The following is a 21,925-nucleotide window of genomic DNA, read 5'->3' on the forward strand; positions in this document are numbered from 1 at the left end:
GATCTATGCAACACTGAAATATAAAGAATATGCTGTGGACTAGGGACAGCAAGTTTCTCCTACCCTGGGCAAGTTACAGAAATAAGGTTCTCGTACACTATATAGTTCTCAGCAGTGCCAACAATGGATATACAGTAAAGAGTGCAGGATTGTGCAGTCTATTGCCAATTAACCAAACTTCTCCCTGGTGCAGAAATAAAGTAATTTATTTTAAAATGTAATACAAACTTATTTGTTTTAGAACACAATGTCCAAAGCAGTGGCATATGAACATCATTCTGTTACAAGACTGTAATGGGTAAATTAGGCCCAGTCTTAACCTGGACGAGGTAGTACCCACTGACGACCTTGTTTTGATTTGGAAGCTGCTACATGGTTGCTATAGAAACTGGTGAGGACAAATTAGAGATTACATGTATATTATAGGCTTGCTACTTTGATTGTAATCGGTAATGCTCGTTAAACGTCGAATTCCACCCCCCCCCCCCAAAAAAAAAAAAAGTTGACTAAAATAATTTATACAAAAAAAGTCATTTAAATGACTGTCAATCAGACCAACTGTGCACTTCCATTTGTCAGCTACAGCGCCTGTCATTCGAAGCGCCTACTTTGAAGTTAGCCGGTTAAGGTGTAGGTAAGCGTTTGCTATTATAGGTATATACGGTGACAGTTACTAGTTTGATTTGAAAATGGGGAGCATGAGGAAAACACAAGTATTGTGCACAATTAGGGTTGCCAACCCGCCAGTATTTTAATGTAGTTTGACCCCCTGTCCGTTTTTTTTGAAGATGTCCGGTAATTCTAAGAATTCTAATCTATTGGATATATTCTTAAATGTGTTACAATAAACAATTTAATATAACATGTTGTGCTTGTACGAGTGAAATTCAAATACTATAATACAGCGGTGTGTAAATGCACCAGAAAGAATTAAAGGCAACAACGTAAGCCACCAAAACACTGTACCGTTATGTTTTTCTTGTGTACTCACCGCTGTGTGTTCTCTGGTATGAGCATGCGCGCTGCTGTAAAGTTTGACAGCCCTTTGAATGAAGAAGCTTGTACTTGTAACTGTAACATTAGTCACAATGTAACTAAAAAAGTAACTATAACGTTAGTCACAATGGCAGAGACAAATGAAGAAGTTGACAATAGGAGGGGATGGGGCGTCCGGTATTTTCGTATCTCAAAAAGGTGGCAACCCTATGCACAATACCCTGTTCAACAGCAGACATCTCCGCGGCAGGACGAAGCGGACCAGTCTGCCTTGCCTCCAATTAGTCCAGTTGTACTAAGGAGAGGGGCGGAGCTCTAAATTAGTGCAAGTTTTTGTTGCTTGTCAAATACGATAAAGGGGTTTCTCCAAAGGAGACGTTTCTGGCAGAAATAAAATCTTTCAAAAACAGACACTCTGCGTCACCCTGCATCGAGAATCGCCTCCATTAGGTCGCATTTAACATATTTTACTTAAAAGGTCTCCTTCAAGAAACTAGAAGCATGGTGGCATTTACAATTGCAAGCTGCTTCTCATGATAGAGGGATATACGGTCACAAATTTGCATTTCATTATCAAATCACTTACAGTATAAAAGCAATCTCAAATAATTACCTCACTGTCTTAAACAGATTTAGAAAACAGCCTTTTGACCCAGAAAATGCAACATATTCCTCAGTAAAGTTGCCATCCAAACATGTCTCATTACTTTCTTAAACTAGTTACTTTTCAACAATGGTCTTTGATCTGACTGTCAAAGAACATTTTACTAAGATCACCGTTTAAAGATTTGACAAAGGAATCAGAGAGGGTAATTTGCATGAAAACTTCTACAGTAATTTCTTGTTGCAAATTACAACTGTCATGTTGCCAGTAATTTCCAAATGTTATTTACCTTGCGGTTTACCGTTTTGTTTGATTAAATAAGTTTCATATGCAGGTCTAGAACAGTTTTGTGAATGTCAAACTATTTAATACAAAGACATGCGAGTACATTACAAACAAACCACTACCACACCCAGCAGTCACATGAGTTTTGAGTAAATGCAATTACTATGTCTACCAAGTTTGACAAGTTACAAAGTCATGCATTAAAATGACAGTTAACCGCTTACACAATGCCAACATTCCACAATTACAAGTCTACATAACCTATTTAAAATGTGACATACCATTAAACAGCTCAATACTGCACCTTAAAGCCACACAAGAGAATAAATACCCCTCACATTTGGCCATAGCCTGTCAAACTTCAATAGAAATCACAGAGTAAAGTGTTTTTGTAAAGGTTATATGAATCTGAGTAACCAATAGTGACCTGGGACAATGAGATATTTCTTTGTTTTGGGGTGAAGTAATTACCTTTTAAAAATGCATACCAATATACCAGCAAGATGTTGCCAACAATTAGACTTTTGCATTACAAATGCACTACTTAGTTACCTGGCATTGTAAAATCTTCTGTCCTCCAATCACCTCGTGTTAAAAAGCTTTAAAGCTACCAATACATTCCCCTCTCAAATCTAGACAGATCCTGATACACAGTAGTAAATGCAGTACTGATAATCAGCCCTCAATCCCTAAAAATTACTCCACTAAACCAAACCTCTCCAAGTCCCCGTTCACACTACTGGGCCGCTCCATATTTAGGCCTACAACCCCGTTCACGTTTAAGGCGCCTTTGTGCATTCACATATGTGACTGAAAAGCAGGCCTAAAACGTTCCTAACTTTTTTTTTTTTTTTTATTAAACAATAGCCTGCACTCAGAATGGAAGAGCTACCAGTATACACAGTAATCCTTTTGTAGAAGTACCTTTCATACTACAATTGCGCACACCTTCAATCAGGCTCCTTCACACAGCAACAGCCCTGCCTAGACTGGCTGCTTTCTTTAAATACCCTGCACCTGGCTCTGATTTACAATAATAGCCAGGTGCAGGTGATGATTTACAATAAAACAATAATTAAACAATTAAACAAAATACACGTTTTTAGGCAGGGAGGATATTAACCTCCTCCCTGCTATGTGTGTGCGTGGTTTTTTTTTTTTTTTTTTTTTTTGGTATTTACGTTTAAGCAAACAGGTGTTCTGGTTGTTCCATCCATTAAATAAATTAGTGACAAAGGTCTTATTTTTTATATTATTATTATTATTATTATTATTATTATTATTATTATTATTATTATTATTATTCATTTCTTAGCAGATACCCTTATCCATGGCGACTTACAATTGTTACAAGATATCACATTATTTTTACATACAATTACATTATTTTTTACACATTATTTTTATATAAAATTATGTAAAAATAGTGAAGTACTATGCAACACTGATCTTCGAACTGACCCAACTGGGTGCACCGAGACAAAATATTAACCATATACAGTAATAAGACACAAAATGAACTGGTGCTGTATTACAACCACACTGTAAATGTACTCAGATGATATCTTCTCATGTTAACTGATTGGTAATGGAGCTCAGAGTGAAAGATGTGCATATAAAAGGTCATATGTTTTGTTATGCATTACATATTTGCTGTTTTCCTTTCTTTTTAACACCATACAAAAACAAAAAAAAAAAACAATCTTAATTCAGAAGTTTATTTGGGATAATCAATGTACTCATTTTTTTCCCAAATATTTAAAATTGGATACTAAGTACTGTATGCAAAATACAATATTATAGTTATATTTACAAAAAACGTAAATAGAAAGGGCATCTTTATGCATATGCCTCAATTGAGTACTAATCGGCTAATTGTTTACACAATCGAAAATGGCAGGCTATTCCTGTATACAAGGTAATGCATGTCACTGGATGTTCTAATAATACTGCTGATGGTGTAGTCCAGTTATTAGAAGCTCATGTTGAAAATGTCAGCTCAGTACGTGTTTCCTGTCATTGCTTTGTATCTGGATAACAAAAACACTGTTACATAAAAAAATAAAAATAAAACTGACGGGCCTTTTTTTTTTCTTCTTTTGTTTACATTTTTGTTTTACTTCCCAGGCCCACATCACAGCTTGCAGGCAACATTAATAACCTGCTGTTGCTGCAGGAAGCGAGGCAGTATACAGTGACAGAATGATATGAAGACTTCAAAGAGAGAAGCAAGGGTACATAAGTAAGAAGATACACTGTAAAGCCAAATATTTATTATAGTAATAGTATAGTAAGTTGCTGCGCCACATTATTATTTGTTTATTTAGCAGACACCTTAATCCAAGGCAATTTACAGAGACTAGGGTGTGTGAACTATGCATCAGCTGCAGAGTCACTTACAACTACGTCTCACCAGAAAGACGTAGCACAAGGAGGTTAAGTGACTTGCTCAGGGTCACACAATGAGTCAGTATTTCAGTAACTGGGGAAAAAAACACCACTCAGATTAAAGACAAACATCAGAAAAATGTAAAGGGACAGAAAAAACTAAGAAAATGGAATTTGAACCTTTAAATGGAATAGATTGTCAGTGCATTTTCAGAGTCATTGAAAGGGGCCCCCTCTGGTTAAACTGGCTGAACGACTGTTCTCTGATAGCTGACAGACAAGTACTGAACTTAAGCGATAAGCTTGATACTGAGACAATTCAAACCACAAGATTGAGGGGCCAGCAGCATGTTTGACTTCAAGACTATTGCATTGGAATGTACATAATGTAATAAATGCAATACCATTTAAACTGTTCAATGAATTGTCGCGTAATATTTAGAAGTCTAATTCCAAGAATAGGCCTATACAATAAAATCAGCAGTTTCTCGTCAGAAAAACAAAAACTTGGCGTTTTATGACTTTACGCATTTGATTCACGCTGTCCTGTCACGCTGTGTCAAGTGGCATATCATCAAAGCTATTGTGCTGTAGTGGCGGTAAATCAATGTGGAAACTGCATTTTTTTAATCAGCAAAATGTCAAAATACATTACCAATGTATACGCTTGTGATCACCGCAATATTGTGCAAAGTGTGTGTGTGTATATATATATATATATATATATATATATATATATATATATATATATATATATATATATATATATACGCGCGCACATATCGTTTAAATCATTGATTATCAATATCCACGTGAATAAGCACGTTGTGGTGTTGATAAATATACATTAATTCTATCGCCTCTCTTTCCCTGATTGGTTGCAAGGCTGTCCCGGGTGTTCCATTTCATGGATGAAACACGATGCGAAGGGAGGGATAGGATCACATGGTGGAAATTTCCACTCTGTCTTCATGCTGTTAAATGGGAAGGGTCTGTTGATGCATTCACACATTTCTCTATTCGCCCATGCCTCAACCCCGATTCCTGTTGCATTTTACAAACAAGGTGGGTTTCAAAATAAGCTTCTTAACTAAAGTCTCACATCTCAATGCATTGTGTTAAACATTAATATTATAGGCAGGTACTGCAATAGCTGGTAGTGGATTTATTGCTTCATCTGTTTCTGACAGTTAAAAACAAACCCTTTGGAGATTTGACAGAATGCAAATCTCAAACCCAAGATGCAGTGTTCTAAGTAGTGCTTTTCTGTTGAAAACTGCATCGTATTCACTAAAACAATGCAGAGTGGACTTGACACCTTTTTGATATGCCTTGGAACGCTGTAATTGATGGCTGCTACAATAAAAACATATGAAGAACCCGCTAGGTGGTGGCGGTAGAATTGCGCGTGGGGGTGGGGTGTGTAATAATAATAATAATAATAATAATATGTATATATTTAAAATAATGATTTTTATGTTTAATGAAAAGTTTTCTTTTGGTCTTTATAATTTTCAAAAGTGAAGTAGATATTATCACATGTCTATTGTTGTATTCATTGGTGATACTTTGTTTAAATATACAGTACAGTTATATCACCAAATACAGCAGTTTCGAGTAATGTCGTTTTATTTATGAATGTTGCTAGACTATTAATACACAGGACTACATATAGAGAGAGAAAGAGAGAAGTGTATCTCATGCGTGCACTGTGTTACTTTATCTACAGATAGATTAATAAATACAAATTGTTGATATAATCTGATTTGTGGGTGTGATCAATTTTTAATGTTCAAATTAAAACACGTTGCTTTATGTATAAAACATATAATAAGTGAGCAGCGGAAAGAATCAGAATATGTATATTTATTTTAATGTATTTTGAAATATTCCATATTTTATCATCAAACCAAGTTCCATTTTCCATGGACGCTCATATTCCCAATGGATTTAAAGTAACTATTGTTGAAGTTCTGCCGTGTTTTATGCTTTGGGCGATATTCTGGAAGATTCTTCCATGGTTAAGTGATTTATGACCCTGGGGTATGTTTTTGTTTTGTTTGTAGCTTTTAAGTCTGTTTGGTTGACGAATAACCAGAAAGGTACTTGTATTAGCGTTTTAAACTATGCACTAACGGGGTTTCCGAGGAGTATTTTGAAATATGGTTCATACTGTGCATACTGTGTCTTCACTGATTATCCACTTGGCAGGGCTATGACATTTTAAGTGCGTATTACTACATATACGTCACAATTTGTATTTGGTATGGCTTGGCACACCATACCTAAATGAAGTTGTTCCACATACCAATATATACTCATTAGGAGCTCAATATACAGACTAAAAAGTTCTACCTGATAAATACTTGGGTAAATAGAAGCCGCTTTCCTCAGTTAGTTGCAATATAACCAATATGCCACAAATCTTGATAAAAAAAAACTGCATAGACAGCAAGAGTGATGTGGACATATAACCTGTTTAAAAAAAAAAAAAAAAAAAGCACACACATAAAGCACATAAAGATGTTACAAACTGATAACATAAGGTAGTTGTAGCTCTGTCTACCCTTATAAAACCATATGCACCATGCCAGTTAATAGCAAAGTGTTTTAAAGCATTGTGAAAGCCTCGTAAAGCAAAGGCAAGCATGTACTGCAAGCATGTACTGTATGGTACATTTCCAACGTAAATCACAACCTTGGCATTTGATTTAAAATATCCTTTGAAAGCTGGGTTTAAAATGTTGGATAAATGACAATAGAGTACATAAACATTGATTGCAGTCTGATGCATTTACCAGCATTTCACAAGAAAGAAAGAAAGAAAGAAAGAAAGAATGTTATTGTATCTCTCCAAGGACAGAAATAATTGGGGGGGGGCAGCAAGACTTCACATGTTTGAGAAACAGACCAATTGCTGTGAGCAAGCAGTAAACTATTAAGTTGTCAGTGAAAGCAACCCCTTTTACTGGAAGCACATTGTGTACTGTCCTTATGATTCCCTATGGCACCCCTCATGTATTTTAATAATACATCTTCAAAGTAGGATAACAAGGGAAAATAGCAATGCCAAGTCATTTCTTACATGTTGAATGTACTAGAATGTATGCCCCCTCTGTACAAGTACAGTTTTGTTTTTGCGATTTACAATGTTATTCATGTGCCGCTTGCCCAAACATAATGAGATCGCTTATACAATAAAAGACACAAAACACATTTACTAATAGCTTTCAGCTCAAAATCCACTTTGAAGTAACATGATAATCAGGACACCTCAAAGGGTCTTCTCAAAGAGACCTTTTAGACAGGTGGACTTTATAATGGAAGATATGTACACATACAAGGATTCATCAGTGGCCCCTTTTGACAGATGGTCTTTAGCTGAAGGCCACTAACAGTACCTTTTTGCATTTCAGTCTATTTTAAACCAGATTGTACTGCAAACCCAGAAATCAGGGGGACTTTTTAGTACAATATAACAGTCGATATTTGAGAATAAAAATGCCTGCCAAAAATGAAGAATATTCAACAATACAAAGATTAAAGAAATCTATCTAATATTCTGTCGTCGTCATCGTAGTCCCAACACTGTTCAAAAACAATTTGCACTGTGACAAAATTGCAGTTGCTGTAGAGTTCTCTTCAGCTCTTGCCATTCCTCCAATAAGAATGTTAAAAGTCAGCAGGAAGAATGGCGTTTTTGAACTGAACTTTTCAACAAACCTGTTTTGGCACATCAATTTTGAACATGAATTTAAACAAAGATTTTAAACAAAACAAAAAAGGTAATAAGTCTGTCTTTTTAAGGCAGACTATTTTAAGAGAATACTGCAGCTAGATAAGTTGAATCCTCTGTAGTATAAATCCTGTAACTGAGCCAAAAGAAAACATTTTTAGTAGCTTTAAGGACAGCAGAGATTACCAAGTGTGTACAGTGACGACTAAACAAAAGCATTTGCCTTTTTAAATTAAATAATGTATTTTTTTATTGATATGATAATTCCCAGTGCTCATTTTTTTATTGTGGTGTAAAAGCAGTCTGACTGTGGTCTAATTTTACTTTAAAACCTTAACATGGACAGCTCCATCTGTGCTTCTATATCACAGTCAGTTAATCTTTCTGTCATATTCTTCACTGTTTCTGACAAGCTGAAACTCAAGACTTCCTTAGCAATGAGAAGTGAGCAGCCCTCTCCTTCCTGCTCGTATAACATGGATTGTAAGTGTAGCTGACTCGGAATACAGTAGAGAAAATGATAAAATCAGCATAGTCTTACTCCAAGTAAAATATTATTATTATTTATTTCTTAGACACCCTTATCCAGGGCGACTTACAATTGTTACAAGATATCACATTATTTTTACATACAATTACATTATTTTTTACATACAATTACCCATTTATACAGTTGGGTTTTTACTGGAGCAATCTAGGTGAAGTACCTTGCTCAAGGGTACAGCAGCAGTGTCCCCCATCTGGGTTTGAACCCACAACCCTCCGGTCAAGAGTCCAGAGCCCTAACCACTACTCCACACTGCTGCCCAACATTAAAATATGCTATTATTATTATTATTATTATTATTATTATTATTATTATTATTATTATTATTATTATTATTATTATTATTATTATTATTATTATTATTATTATTATTATTATTATTTGCAGGTCCCTGTTAGATAATAGGACTGCATGCGCAACCTCTAGTTAGACAAGCTTCTTTATTGACTTCATCTCAGAACATCTGTACAAACCAAACCAGTAAAATAAGCACATCAAAATTACGTCTAGATTTCAAATGATATGCATTAGATTTCAGATCCAAACTAGTTATTTTAGCTGCAGTCATGTAGTCTTTCAACGCAGTTCAACAGTTATTGAATCATTAGTTTGTGATAAAAAATAAAGAAATAAATAAAATCAAGATACCAAGATACTGAAATAGAAGGAACAGGAAAGGACCATTGTCTATTCTGGTTGGCAAACCTTAGTGTTTATATCCATTGTGTCACGTAAGCCTTCTTGGCTGGCATGCTAGTACAGAATGTTGTCCAGAAAGTGAACATCAGTATTCAACACCACAGACATATAACACAACATCAAAACCATTGTATCTGTAACTTAATGACTCTCAAACGTGATTGCATTGTGTAGTAATCTATGGTATTGGTCTATATTCATGGTATATTTTTAAAGAAATACCAGCAGTGTAAAAACTGAGTTTTTAAAAATCCTTTTATTGAATTTCAAGCAGCAGAGGAATCACCATTTCCTCTGTTCCTGACCTGGTTGGGCCACAGAAATAGCGTGAAGACGGGTTGTCATGAAACACATTTGGCTGAACTGAAGGGACTGGAGAATTCCTTTTGTTGGGCACAGCAAAACAGGATGTGTGTTCTTTTAATCAAGTTACTTTCTCTCGAAGTGCTGGATGAAGGGTCAGGAAGAGTTATGTAAAGAAATCATTCCACCCGATTTGGCACATGTGCCAATGCCCACTCTATCCACACAAACTGACCCCCCACACTCTGGCATATACCAGTTTGCTACTCTCCCATCTCCTCTCTTGTTAGAACAAGTAGGAGCTGACCACGTTTGATTATGCCATATTGATCCTGATACCATGTACTAAGATGTTTGCTAAAACTGCCCAATTTACCAAAACCATCCATGTTCTGTATTACATTTTTGTGTTTTAACCCGCTACAGTAAAACCTGTCTAATCCAGCCCCTCTCCATACCGGCATTCTGTATAATTCAGCATGATTTTGGGGTCCCGATCAAATCCCAGAAACTGTCTGTTCTGGAATCCGGCATGATTTTTAAGTCTAAATTTGACTGTGATTTTTCTTTTGTTGTGTTTCATTTTGTGTTTATTATACCGTAGATGCAGTATTATTATTATTATTTTTAAGCATTCAAATAGTTTTGTCATTGTACAATTGTTTTGGTACAGGATTAGATTTCTTACAGTAACTCTAATCCAGCACACAGTCCAATTCAACACAAGTGACGCCACAGTGGAATTTTCACACTATTTGGTGAAAATAAACCGTGATGTTGTCAAATTACCCGCATCAGTTTAATCAGAACCCTCAGTTGCAGTTCCGATTACAGTGCAGGGATAAGGTTTTATGTACAGTACAACAGTGCATGACATTGTAAAACATCTGTGCTGGTTTGTTCCTGTGTCTGGAATATTTGTATTATATAAACTTAGCCGTGTGTTTCTACTGATTTGAGCAGTGACTGTCTTGTGACATTACGCTGTGTTTTGACGTGGAGATTTTTGTTTAAAATCTTAGACACATCAACTGCATAATGTTGAACTCTATTTTGGACCCGTGTGCTGTTAGTATGTACACTTCTGCTTTTTTTTATCTTGTGTGCTGCATGTCACATGGTCTGATTGCAGTCAACACATGAAGTAATTAGGTACCAATAAACAGCAGCTATTCATCTATAGCCTTGTCTTTGAAATATCTGCATATAAATTGTCTATGACACACAGGTCAGCTGTTAGCCAATAGGTTAGAGCCCGAGCCTCACAGATTACTGTTTCACAAGGTGGCCTTGTCTATGATAGTTCCATGATACATTCTCCAAGGTTTTGTAATAACATTCCATTATCAAAGCAGATAAAACAGACATAGCTATTCTACGTGTGAGTATGTGTTTATTGAAACAGTGTTTTTTTTTATTTTTTATTATATGCATTGGCACGTTTTTAAACTAACTTTTCCTGTAGTTGTTTTCAAAATGTTTATGTAGTTCAAAAGGGTACTTGAACATCAAACATCTCTCATCAGGGTTGTTTTGATGTAAATGGCAGGGTCATCGCCTGCTTGTAAACCATGTTCAGAATCCTTTTTCTTTGTGTTAGTGAACGTAGATTGAATGAAAACAGAAGGTTATTATGTACGTTATGTGACTTATACAGAATGGCTGAAGGGCAGGACAGTTAACATTGGCTGTGTTTACAACAAAAACAGAGGTAGCACGCTATGACAGTAGCACTGTTATTCCTGAAAAAAAAATCCAAGTACCACACCAGTGGGTGTCATTTCATGGTAATTAAGGAGGACCTATTCTAATTTCAAATATCATGTAATTATAAGAACCATACTATAAATTAAACATGCATTGCATTAAAAGGGGGTGTTTACAACTTTTACAATGATATTACAGAAAGATAACCTAATCGTGCACATCAGCAGATGTAACTGGAGCGTTGTGCTTGCTTTTATTTATTTATTTTATCTTTGAGGATGGTTGAATGTAACTATTTGTTAAATGTCTCCTTTAAGACTGCTTCACAACACAAAAGAGATGTGTTAATGTGCTGTGTTCAAGTTGTACCAACAGGCTACCACTACTACAAATAAAATCACTTCACTGCAGTATGAACTTCATGTTAAAACAAAATGTGTTGGAAAAGATGTACATTCTTAACTCTAAAGCAAAGGCTACAGCTATTAGAATTCTAAAATCTTACAAAGTCTTCGTAAACACAATTTGCAATGCATGTTTAATAAAGTGTACGGTTCTAATGGTGTCTGACATCCAACATATTAGCATAGCCCTTCTTTAATACCATAAATAACACCCATTGGCAGGGCACTTTAGAAGTCTGCTGCAAACCCATGTCAGAATAAAAGACAGTGTCAAGTTGATTTTATGTTCAGGAATATAGCGCTACCATCATAGCATACTACTTCTATTTTTGTTGTAAACATAGCCAATGTTGTTTAAACAAGTCAACAGACATGCAGTAATGCGTACAGACACTTCCTGAATTGTCTAAAATGTCCTGTTCTACAAAAGCTTGGGGTAGAAAAATGTTCTTGGATTTGGTTCTGCTTTAAACTAACAGCCTTCCCCTCAACAATAACAATTTAAAATGAATGTCTGTGCTAAAAAGATGAGCAGTAACGACTGTAACAAATCACCTTTGATAGTGTATTATTCCATTGAAAAACCACTGCTACTTAGAGAACACCCTGAAGCTCATACATTACTGTACCTCACCACACTATAGGGTTACAAATTGGTCAAGTTAACGGAAAGTAACTGAGAGTCAAGGCTCCGGACATGTAATTTAAACCAGCAGGTCCGAGGTAATCTGCTGGTCATCTTTTAAAACTGTCTAGCAAATGAAGTGCGACATTTTTGCAGCTTGTAATGATATTCATTAAATTCACTCCTGAATATATTCTGAAGTATACTCTGTACTTTTGGTCCTTATATTTTGCAACCAGAGACTCCAAAGTTGGCCTAGACCATAACTTTACCTTAATCATAAATGCCGAGGTAAAATCAATGTCAACATTTAGAGTAATGTCTACATCAGTGGGAAGGCATCTGCACAAAAGATGCCAGCCTATTGACGTACGTTTTTGTTACCAGCCATTACATTTTTGCACGATAGAGGGCACTATGCGGCTCGAAACTGGAATTATAACTGAAATACATCTGTTCACCAGCAGATATCACGCACTGTAGATCATGTTACTGTGGACTATGCAATCAATAGTTTGCCATATAATTCAAAAAATGGTTACAACACATTTTGAAATATACTTGAAAAGTGAATGTTCTAATTTGATCAAAACAAAAACCAACAAAGTAGATGTTTCAGTGCACTAGCTGTGCTGCAATTTCTTAGCCAGAAAGTTCAAGGTTAAACTGCCCAAAGCCTAATCTTAATCAAAAACAAACAAATAGCCTATTTCAAACTGTTCATGACGAACAAGATATTTGATTGAAATATGTTTACTGAAAAGATTACAATACCTTAGCTTAAATGTATTATTACTAATAATAATAATAATAATAATAATAATAATAATAATAATAATAATAATAATAATAGGTGTTATGCAGGTTTAGACAACATACAGTACTTGTATCAATTTAATATTTGGGTGACAGTTTTGCTACAAAAATAAACTGAAGTTTGTCACAGATGCCAAAAGCAGACAGACACCTGGAGGCAGGAATAACAAAGTGCAGGTGAATTAAGTTTTTCAGAAAATTCCCAATTGCTGCAAAACCATCATGACACACATGCTGTAATCTGCAGCCTGGCGGTAAGAACGTGCTGCTCCCACTGTATGCCAGCTGTTATTTCTCCATTGTTGTATGAATAATGAAATATGAATTCTACATGTCTGCGGGCCAGATTTGTTTGTGCCAGTGGGGCAGAGGTGTATCTGATATTGAGAGGGACTGTAAAAACTGTCCCACCTCCACACTCACCAGTTATTTGTACCTACAACATACAGTATATACACCATTCTATCCTGTATAGGACCCGTTATTTCAGTGCATACACAGCAGTGCATTTCCAGTAAAACTAAAGAAAACCATGGTGCTTACTTCTATAAATACACTTTGGCTGATCTAGCCTATGTTACATATATCTATGGCAGGCAACTGACCAGAAGATGAGCTCCAGAACTCCAGGGAAAGCACAGTAACTGGAGTTGGAATAATGAAGGGCAGTAATACAGTAATACAGCGATTGAATGCAGCCTGTCTTACAGCTGCATTCAGATCATTCCCTTTCACCCTCAGGGGGTGACATGCTACACCAAAGAAATGTGTGTTAATCATTTAAATATGGCAAGGGGTCCTCTTGTATTTTAGAAACCTTTTACCCTTTTGGCACTTCTAACAGGAATTCACATGTCCCAAACTGTTTTTATGCAGTATGTTGAAAGAAAGTAGTTTTTCAAATACCTGACTAGGCAATCTGGAAAGTGAACCTATGTCATCAATTTGAAATAAAAGCAGTCCAGTTCCATAAGGTTGTTCTAAGTTTGCGTAAGATAACATGTTTTTTTCAGCTGATGTTCTCCATCAGTTGCATCACTTGTCTGCTCTGATTGTGCATGTAATAAACTAGGGGGTGATCATGTGTGATGCAGATGACTTCCTCTTGTATAGTCCTATGAAATGTAGTAATTTGATAAGGAACACCTGGTTAAGTAAATGAGCACATTCTGATAGCTTCATCTTTGGTTGTGATCAACAGGAAAAAGGAGTATCAGGACAGTTAAAACATGGTTAGTCTTTTTGATATATAATTTGGAGGATTTGATTATTTGGGCATTTTAAAGTGTTTTATGGTTGGCGTAAGAACAATAGCTGCACCTTATCATATCATAGAAGTTGATTTTTAGTGCCATTTAATATGTAGATAGTACCTGGTCTGAATAGTGAATGGCATTGCCGGTGATATTTGTAAGATGACGTAAGAAACCTTGCTTTTTCTTCAATATTGCATGCCTTGTAAGATCTAATTAGTGTCCTTCATAACAAATTTGAAGGAAACTTTCTAGGCGTAATTAAGATCATGTTTTAAAAGTACTTTTGTGTAACTGTTTTACCTGCTTCAGTACATAATGTGCAGCTTGAATGTTGCACTGTTTGACTTGTACAATGGTTGCATTTAGTAGTGCGTTTCCAGACGGTTGGGGTAGCACAGATTTTGTAAATATTCTGAAGCGTTACAGCGGCTCATTGTAGTGAATATAAGGTAAAAGCAATAACGCGTCTTCATTTATTTTTCTTTTGTAATGTATGTGCTTGTTTAATTACTGGACTGTATTTGCAATTGCCTTTTTGGAGGCTACTTTTTCCTTAATATCTCCGAACCAGCTCAAAGTATTTAAATGTATAATATCTGGCTTTTCCAGTTCCACTGGTTGAGAGGCTAGGTAACCTAATGAACCTCAAGACAGACCCTTCCAACTTGACATTGTTAACAAACGTTTCCATACATTAACATGCAATATATATGGTATTACAGTACATACAACCTTTTTATTGGGGAAAACAATTGCGTTGTGGTTCTTGTGTTGAAAGATGCTTAGAACTATGTATATGTTATTGAAGTGAGTTCAATTATGTAAATGCATGCTGCACAGAACACAGTAAACAAGAAACTGTAACACTAAAGCTGTGAGTTGTTCATAACATTATCATTTTCTACTTGCAGAAAACAGATGCAAAATGAGCATATCAAAATATAAATCTACAAATCTGTCCAGTTAAATAGATTTGTAGTCGCTATATTCTGAATCCCAAATGTTGTGAAATACCAAAGTACATGATTGGTGACCTTGGTCACAGCCCTCGGAGACAACCAGTACTGGCATATTGGATCATTAACAGTAAATATGGCTGTTAATGAATGAACCCAAGAGTCCCCTAGCATCAGCTGACTCATCTATTGGATGGCATACTATAGCCAGTGACGGTATTGATTGTTATAACCTACTGCAGACGCACAATTTTGTGTTTTCATCAAGAATCCCCCCCAAAACAAATATCTGGTGCAATCCTGATGTTTAATCTTGGACGCAGTTTGCAGTAGCTTTTTCTGTTGGTGACAGTATGGAAGTGGAGGGCAGGAGTTTAGATGCACTGATGATTGGCCCTGTCCGCGCACACCCACTTGTCTTTAAAAGTGCCCCCTCACCTGACTGAACTAAATTAAGATACATTCTATTTCTGTCGGCCAGGGGCATTTGTCATTCCAAGTCCGCATTTCAAAGTGAATACATTGGAAGCAAAGTCTTTAAAGATTCCGTCCAGCAAGGTAATATTTATTTATATATATATATATATATATATATGGATGCATAAAACTGATTTATTTTAAAAGATTTACAGAGCATTTCTTTAGTAAATCCCTTGTGAACTATTGTTGATACTGCATTTTGTAAATCAAATAAACTGAGCTGAATAGATCTCAGATATCATGCTGGTATACAAAGGTATCTTTTTAGTTGTAAAAAGAAACGATTGTAGTTATATACTGCTTACAATTATATGTAGTTTGTTTTGTATACTAAGTTGATTTGCTTTACCCTAAACATTAATTGTTACTGTAAAAGAAGTTAAGGGATAGGAAAGTAGGAAATCCATCTTATCTTGCTTCAATTACTGGCATGTAACGATGTAATGATGCATACTGTCGTTACTGGCATTGAAGTTAAATATGGTGGGTGGCATTTGATTTAGAAAAAAAGGTTCAATGTTCAATGTGAATGATCAATCTATTTATTCCTAATGTACATTTGGGGAAACTCCCTACCTTGTGTCGGACTATATATATATATATATATATATATATATATATATATATATATATATATATATATATATATATATATTCCCTGACACCCTTACAGTTTTGACATTAGATACTACCAATTGCCTTGTGGAACTAGAATTGTAATACTGTGTTTAAACACAATTTCATTGACATATGTTAACATCAAAAAGAAATGGGAAACTAAAGGTATTACCAGTTAATCTGCCTCTTTCACATGCACAATAAAACCTAGTTAATAGGAAAGTTACATAATCCTTAATGTAAAGGGAAACCAATAAAAGTATACTGCCAAAGAACAACCAACTAATGTTTTTCCAAGCAGTCCACTTCTTTGTGTTTCCTATATTTCTTTACAATAGGGTATTGTATGCAGTCTATGCTGGACAATGTCCTGATGATTATGACTTCCTTCACAAGTGCCTGCAGCAAATGAGTGTCCGGTCATTTATCTGAGCCATGGGGAATACTTCTGACAATATTATATACTGTGCTTTGTTTACAGAACACGGTGTCACAAGTTTGATTCTGCATAAGAACCAGTAAGAAAACACCAAAACAAATACTGTAAAGCAGAGAAACACTACGCACGGCACGGAATTCCAGCTTGAACAGCACATTCAAAACAGCTTCTCGCGGATATGGACCGCATGGAACTAAAGAAAGTCAGCACTGACCCTGATGATGAGAGCAACAGTGGAGACAGCATGGATGGCTGCTTCAATGAGCCAATAGATTCAGAAAAGGCTACCATTAGCAGGTAAGGAGCTGCACAACTAATACATGAACATTTAAAGTGGATTCCAGACATTTGTGTGGATGAAGTCCTCCTTACTATTCTTTACAACTATCTGTTGCTTATTCCCAGACACTGTACTTATATACTTATATAGCTGAGCATGAAATATTATATACAACACAAGTTTTATCCTTTTTATTCTTTCCAGTCAATTTGCTGATGAAGACGACGCAGAAAGTCAAAAGTTCCTGACGAATGGAGGTTTGGGGAGGAAGAAATATGAAGAGTATCAAGAAGAATGTGTAAGTACAGTTGAATGGCCTGAACAATATCATGCACTTGATTTCTATCAACCGACACTGTGTTTTATCTCATACAGCACCCAGGAACCACCTCCTTTGGGATGTCAGTATTTAACCTCAGCAATGCCATAATGGGAAGTGGCATCCTTGGGCTGTCTTATGCCATGGCCAACACTGGGATTGTTTTGTTTGTGTAAGTATTTGAAAGTAAACACACATTTCATTTATAATGCAACACAGTTTACTTTTTAATCGAGTTTGCTTTTTTTAATAATACTGTAAATATGTATTTGTTTTATCGATGCAGTAGACTATATCTGTCAATTGGGTGTTATATTTTAGAGCCTGTTATTGTCACAACAAAAATAATTTTACCAGGGCTCCCGAGTGGCGCATCCAGTAAAGGCGCTCCTCGCAGGATGTGCCCTATAGCCTGGAGATCGCTGGTTCGAATCCAGGCTATGTCACAGCTGACCGTGACCGAGAGTTCCTAGGGGGCGGCGCACAATTGGCTGAGCGCTGCCCGGGTAGGGAGGGCTTAGGTCGGCAGGGGAATCCACAGCTCACCGCGCATCAGCGACCCCTGTGGCCGATAGGGCGCCTGTGGCTCTGCAGCGGAGCCGCCAGATCTGTGTTGTCCTCCGGCACTATAGGTCTGGTAGCATTGCTGTGGATCTGCAGTGCGAAAAATGACGGCTTGGAAGGAGCACGTTTCGGAGGACGCGTGTTTCAGCCTCCGTTTCCTGAGTCGGCGGGGGGGTTGCGAGCGGTGAGCCGGGGATACAGATAATAATTGGGCATGCTAAATTGGGGTGAAAACCGGGGTAAAAATAATTGGCGACGACTAAATTTAATTTAAAAAAAAATAAAAAAATAATAATTTACCAAGTCAGAACAAAAAGAAATGTTCCAAATCAGTTTAGTCAGTCTGGTGTTTAGTTTTTCAGTGTGAAGGTTATCAATAGCAGAGCTGATACGTTTTTCAATAGTTTCTTGTGTTTGTGGGCGAAGGTTTGTACTTTCGGGTCAGTTGTAATTTTAGATTTTAAAGCGTTCAGATGTAACTGTATGGCATATCCTTTGATACTGTGTTTACTTAGACTAACAAATAACTGACATTTAGAATAATATGTGCAAAAGAGTTGTGCTGGAGTTGTTCCTAGGGTCCTATTCTCTTTAAAAACTGTTTAATCTCGGAGCATGTTTCTAAACACTGCAAGAAAACATTTCTAAAAAAAAAAAAAATGCAAACACGTTTTACAAATGTATATGTTATACTCCTTTAAGAAGAGTGTTGTATTGTTTGGGGTGATAAGATTGGTTTTAAAATAAAATGACATAGAGCCACTTTATAAATAATTCTGCTATTAGTGACCATATTGTCTTCATTACTAACCACAAAGCTGGCAGTATTATAATTGCTCTGTGAATAATTGAAGACCAAATTATACAGTTTATTACCCAGAACTTTATATACAATCCTGGTCTACATTTGTATTTCAGCTTCTATGTTATTATTTGTTTATTTAGCAGACGCCTTTATCCAAGGCAACTTACAGAGACAAGGGTTTGTGAACTATGCATTAGCTGCAGAGTCACTTACAATTACATCTCACCCGAAAGACAGAGCACAAGGAGGTTAAGTGACTTGCTCAGGGTCACACAATGAGTCAGTGGCTGAGATGGGATTTGAACCGGGGACTTCCTGGTTACAAGCCCTTTTCTTTAACCACTGGACCACACAGCCTCCTATGTTCAAAATATAAATAAAATAAATATATTAAAATCATGGATTTACAGTATCATTTTAATGATCTGGTTAGGACTAAATGAAGATGTGTTTACTTTGTGCTGTATAGAAGTAGAGAAGGTCGATGTACTGTAAGTAAATTGAAATAAATATTTGGTGCTGCAAATCTCAAACCACACAACTGTCCAAGAATAACACAGTAGATATCAAAATAGACTCTGGTAGATTTCCACTCGGCTGCAGCAGACCTTCGGCTTGCTCCATGCATGCTGATGAGGTGGAGGTTGTATTGCCAGCTAAAGCAGAAATTACAAGTAATTTATGGAACACACTGCAGTGCAATGTGCAGTGTGTTCTAATTCTGCAGCCAGTGCCCCGAGCAGCCTTCCTTCCTGCACCCACAGCACGTGCACAGGTAGGTGTTGGCGGTGCTGAGTGATCCTCATGGTTTTAGGATACTGTGTCCTATACTGTATCTGACAGAAAGGAGCAGCTGATAGTGATTCCGATCTACAGAGAGGCTGATCTCATGCTGTGAGTGCAGGGTTTTTTTTTTTTTTTTAGTCTTGCTCCAGTTATTTGAGAGGTAACTAAAGTTTAGGAAACAGAAAATCTATTTTTATAAGGATTAAACCATTTTTGTAACATTTAAAAAATATGCAAGTATGTGTGGATTCCAGGAGAGAGTGAAATGTAAAGTGATAAGACCCCACCAAAATAATTATACATTTTTAAATACTGCAATGTTAGGCTCCCGCATACCCCAAAAACTAAGTTAGTCCTCTCCTCCCAGTGCATAAAACTGTCAAATATGTGATTAATTACGTGTCTGTTAACACTAACACTGAGGAATGTTAGTTTTGTAAATGTGCTATGACTTTAGTACAACTACGCCTATGTTAATTTGTAGGCAATTCACACTTTAGGCACACAAGTTGATTTCATTTTACATGAAGCCATACTGCTTACAACACCAAACTCCTTCTAAACAACCTTGCTCAGTAGCATCTGTGAATATATTGTGCAAAAATTTGGTACATAAGTTTTAAATAATTCAGAAAGGAGAACTATGTTTATTCAGCCAGAAGGCGTTTTGTAAAAGCATGCATTGACCTGCAGATGCATTGCTAGTGTAGGATGAATTTAAACTGGGAAGAGAACTAATCAACTGTGATTTGAAAATTCCCAGAGATGTGGAGAGTTGAATTTCATTACTAATTACAACCTGTCACAGATGGCTTGGTGGGTGATGTCAGACCAGGAAGTTGACACACACTCAGTACTGTGGGTTGAGACGCAAATGCGCTCCTTTTATTTAACAACACTGGAACAAAACAAAAGGCACGGTGGCCCAACATAAACAGTTACAGAAAACACTGCAAACACTGAACAAAACAAGTATCGTGCTGGTTTAAAACCAGCACACGTAGCAATGGTCTTTTAGCTTACCTTCGTAATAGATCTCTCTAGTTCCTTCTCTCCACTCTCATCAACCCATGTCAGCAAAAGCTGCTGATTTTTATAGTGGTCGAGGGATTAACTGGCTATAAATTACCTTGTTTATCCTTCGACCACATTCTGCATGGGAGTTCTAATACGCGTGGTCGACGGCAAATTTGTCAATAAATTATTAGCTGCCGACCACAGGTTCTCACAGGATGTTTTTTGGCAGAGATGAGAAGCAAACATCATCCCTGCCAAACTACATTTAACTATAAAGTTACACAAATACATTTAAATAATAACAATAATACACAAATAATACAAATAAACACAGGGGCTAGGTGTACCCCGTCACACAGCCGTATAATCAACATCCTGATACTGAGTTTAAATGTGGTGGTCACTCATAAAAGACAGTGGGAGAGATACTATCTTTGATTAAAGCTGAGTGTTATTAGAGGATTCTCCAGTGGCAGCCAGGTTCCATGCCCTAAAGGGGAAGAAGTTCCAGCATTTACAGAAGCAACATGTTAAGTGTCATTAAAACAAGCCATAGGAGTGAACGTAAATACAAAGGGCCAGGATTATGAAGGCCTCTATGCCAGAGTGCATTTTGCACTATTTGTGTAAGAACAATGCAACTGTTATCAAACAGCATAGGCACATTTTTGAGTCCTTGAATTGTTTGCTATTTCTAACACTAAGAGTTTTATTTTCCTTTTAAAAATTGTGCACATTTGATTTTGTTTTGTAACCTATCACTATACAGTATGTTTTCAAGCATGTTTTTGGCTACCTAGTATCAGTGTCCTACAGTGTTTCAGAACTTGTGCAGTGCTTACCTAACCAGTAGTTTCGTCCAGACAGGCTGCAATGACTTTGCTTAAAAAGTTGCTTGCGGGTTTGCTGCTGCTCTACTGCTGCTCTTCTGATTGTCTCTTGACTTTTGGTGGATTTATAATTTATAATTTGCATTCAAACTAGATTTTCAGAAAGGTGTTTTCATTTTACCATCCCTCCTAATGCGCCACTTACAAGAGGCCTCGTCATAAAATGAATTTCAAGCATACAGGTTGTAAGTGTGCAACCTGCACTCTCTGTTTGGAACATAGATAGGGTCATACCATTTTGATCTCATTGACAAAAAGTCAGAAATACAAAAAGGATTAATCAATTTTGGTTTACTGAAAAATAATACAATAGCATTTACTTTGAATCCAGTATAGCAGTATTACAGTATAGCATACCATATGGTATTCTGAAATAATACTAAAGGACTGGAAAAAAGAATGGAA

At 36.4% G+C, this 21,925-nt stretch overlaps 1 protein-coding gene across 2 annotated transcripts in view; it reads left to right on the forward strand.

The window, feature by feature from the left end:
- The first annotated feature begins 5,208 nt into the window (after nt 1-5,208).
- Nucleotides 5,209-21,925, forward strand: part of LOC117419978 (sodium-coupled neutral amino acid transporter 4-like) — a 37,299-nt gene continuing 20,582 nt past the window's right edge. The window contains exons 1-4 of one of the 2 annotated variants that reach the window (XM_034033441.3): nt 5,209-5,338; nt 16,902-17,156; nt 17,344-17,437; nt 17,515-17,630. In XM_034033441.3, the coding sequence (XP_033889332.2) occupies nt 17,038-17,156; nt 17,344-17,437; nt 17,515-17,630 (329 nt within the window). In that variant the 5' untranslated portion in view covers nt 5,209-5,338; nt 16,902-17,037. Of the gene's footprint in view, nt 5,339-15,788; nt 15,881-16,901; nt 17,157-17,343; nt 17,438-17,514; nt 17,631-21,925 lie in introns of those variants that run through there. The other variant, XM_034033440.3, reaches the window with a different exon arrangement.

Source organism: Acipenser ruthenus, chromosome 14 (assembly GCF_902713425.1).
Source record: "Acipenser ruthenus chromosome 14, fAciRut3.2 maternal haplotype, whole genome shotgun sequence".
Lineage (NCBI taxonomy): Eukaryota > Metazoa > Chordata > Actinopteri > Acipenseriformes > Acipenseridae > Acipenser > Acipenser ruthenus.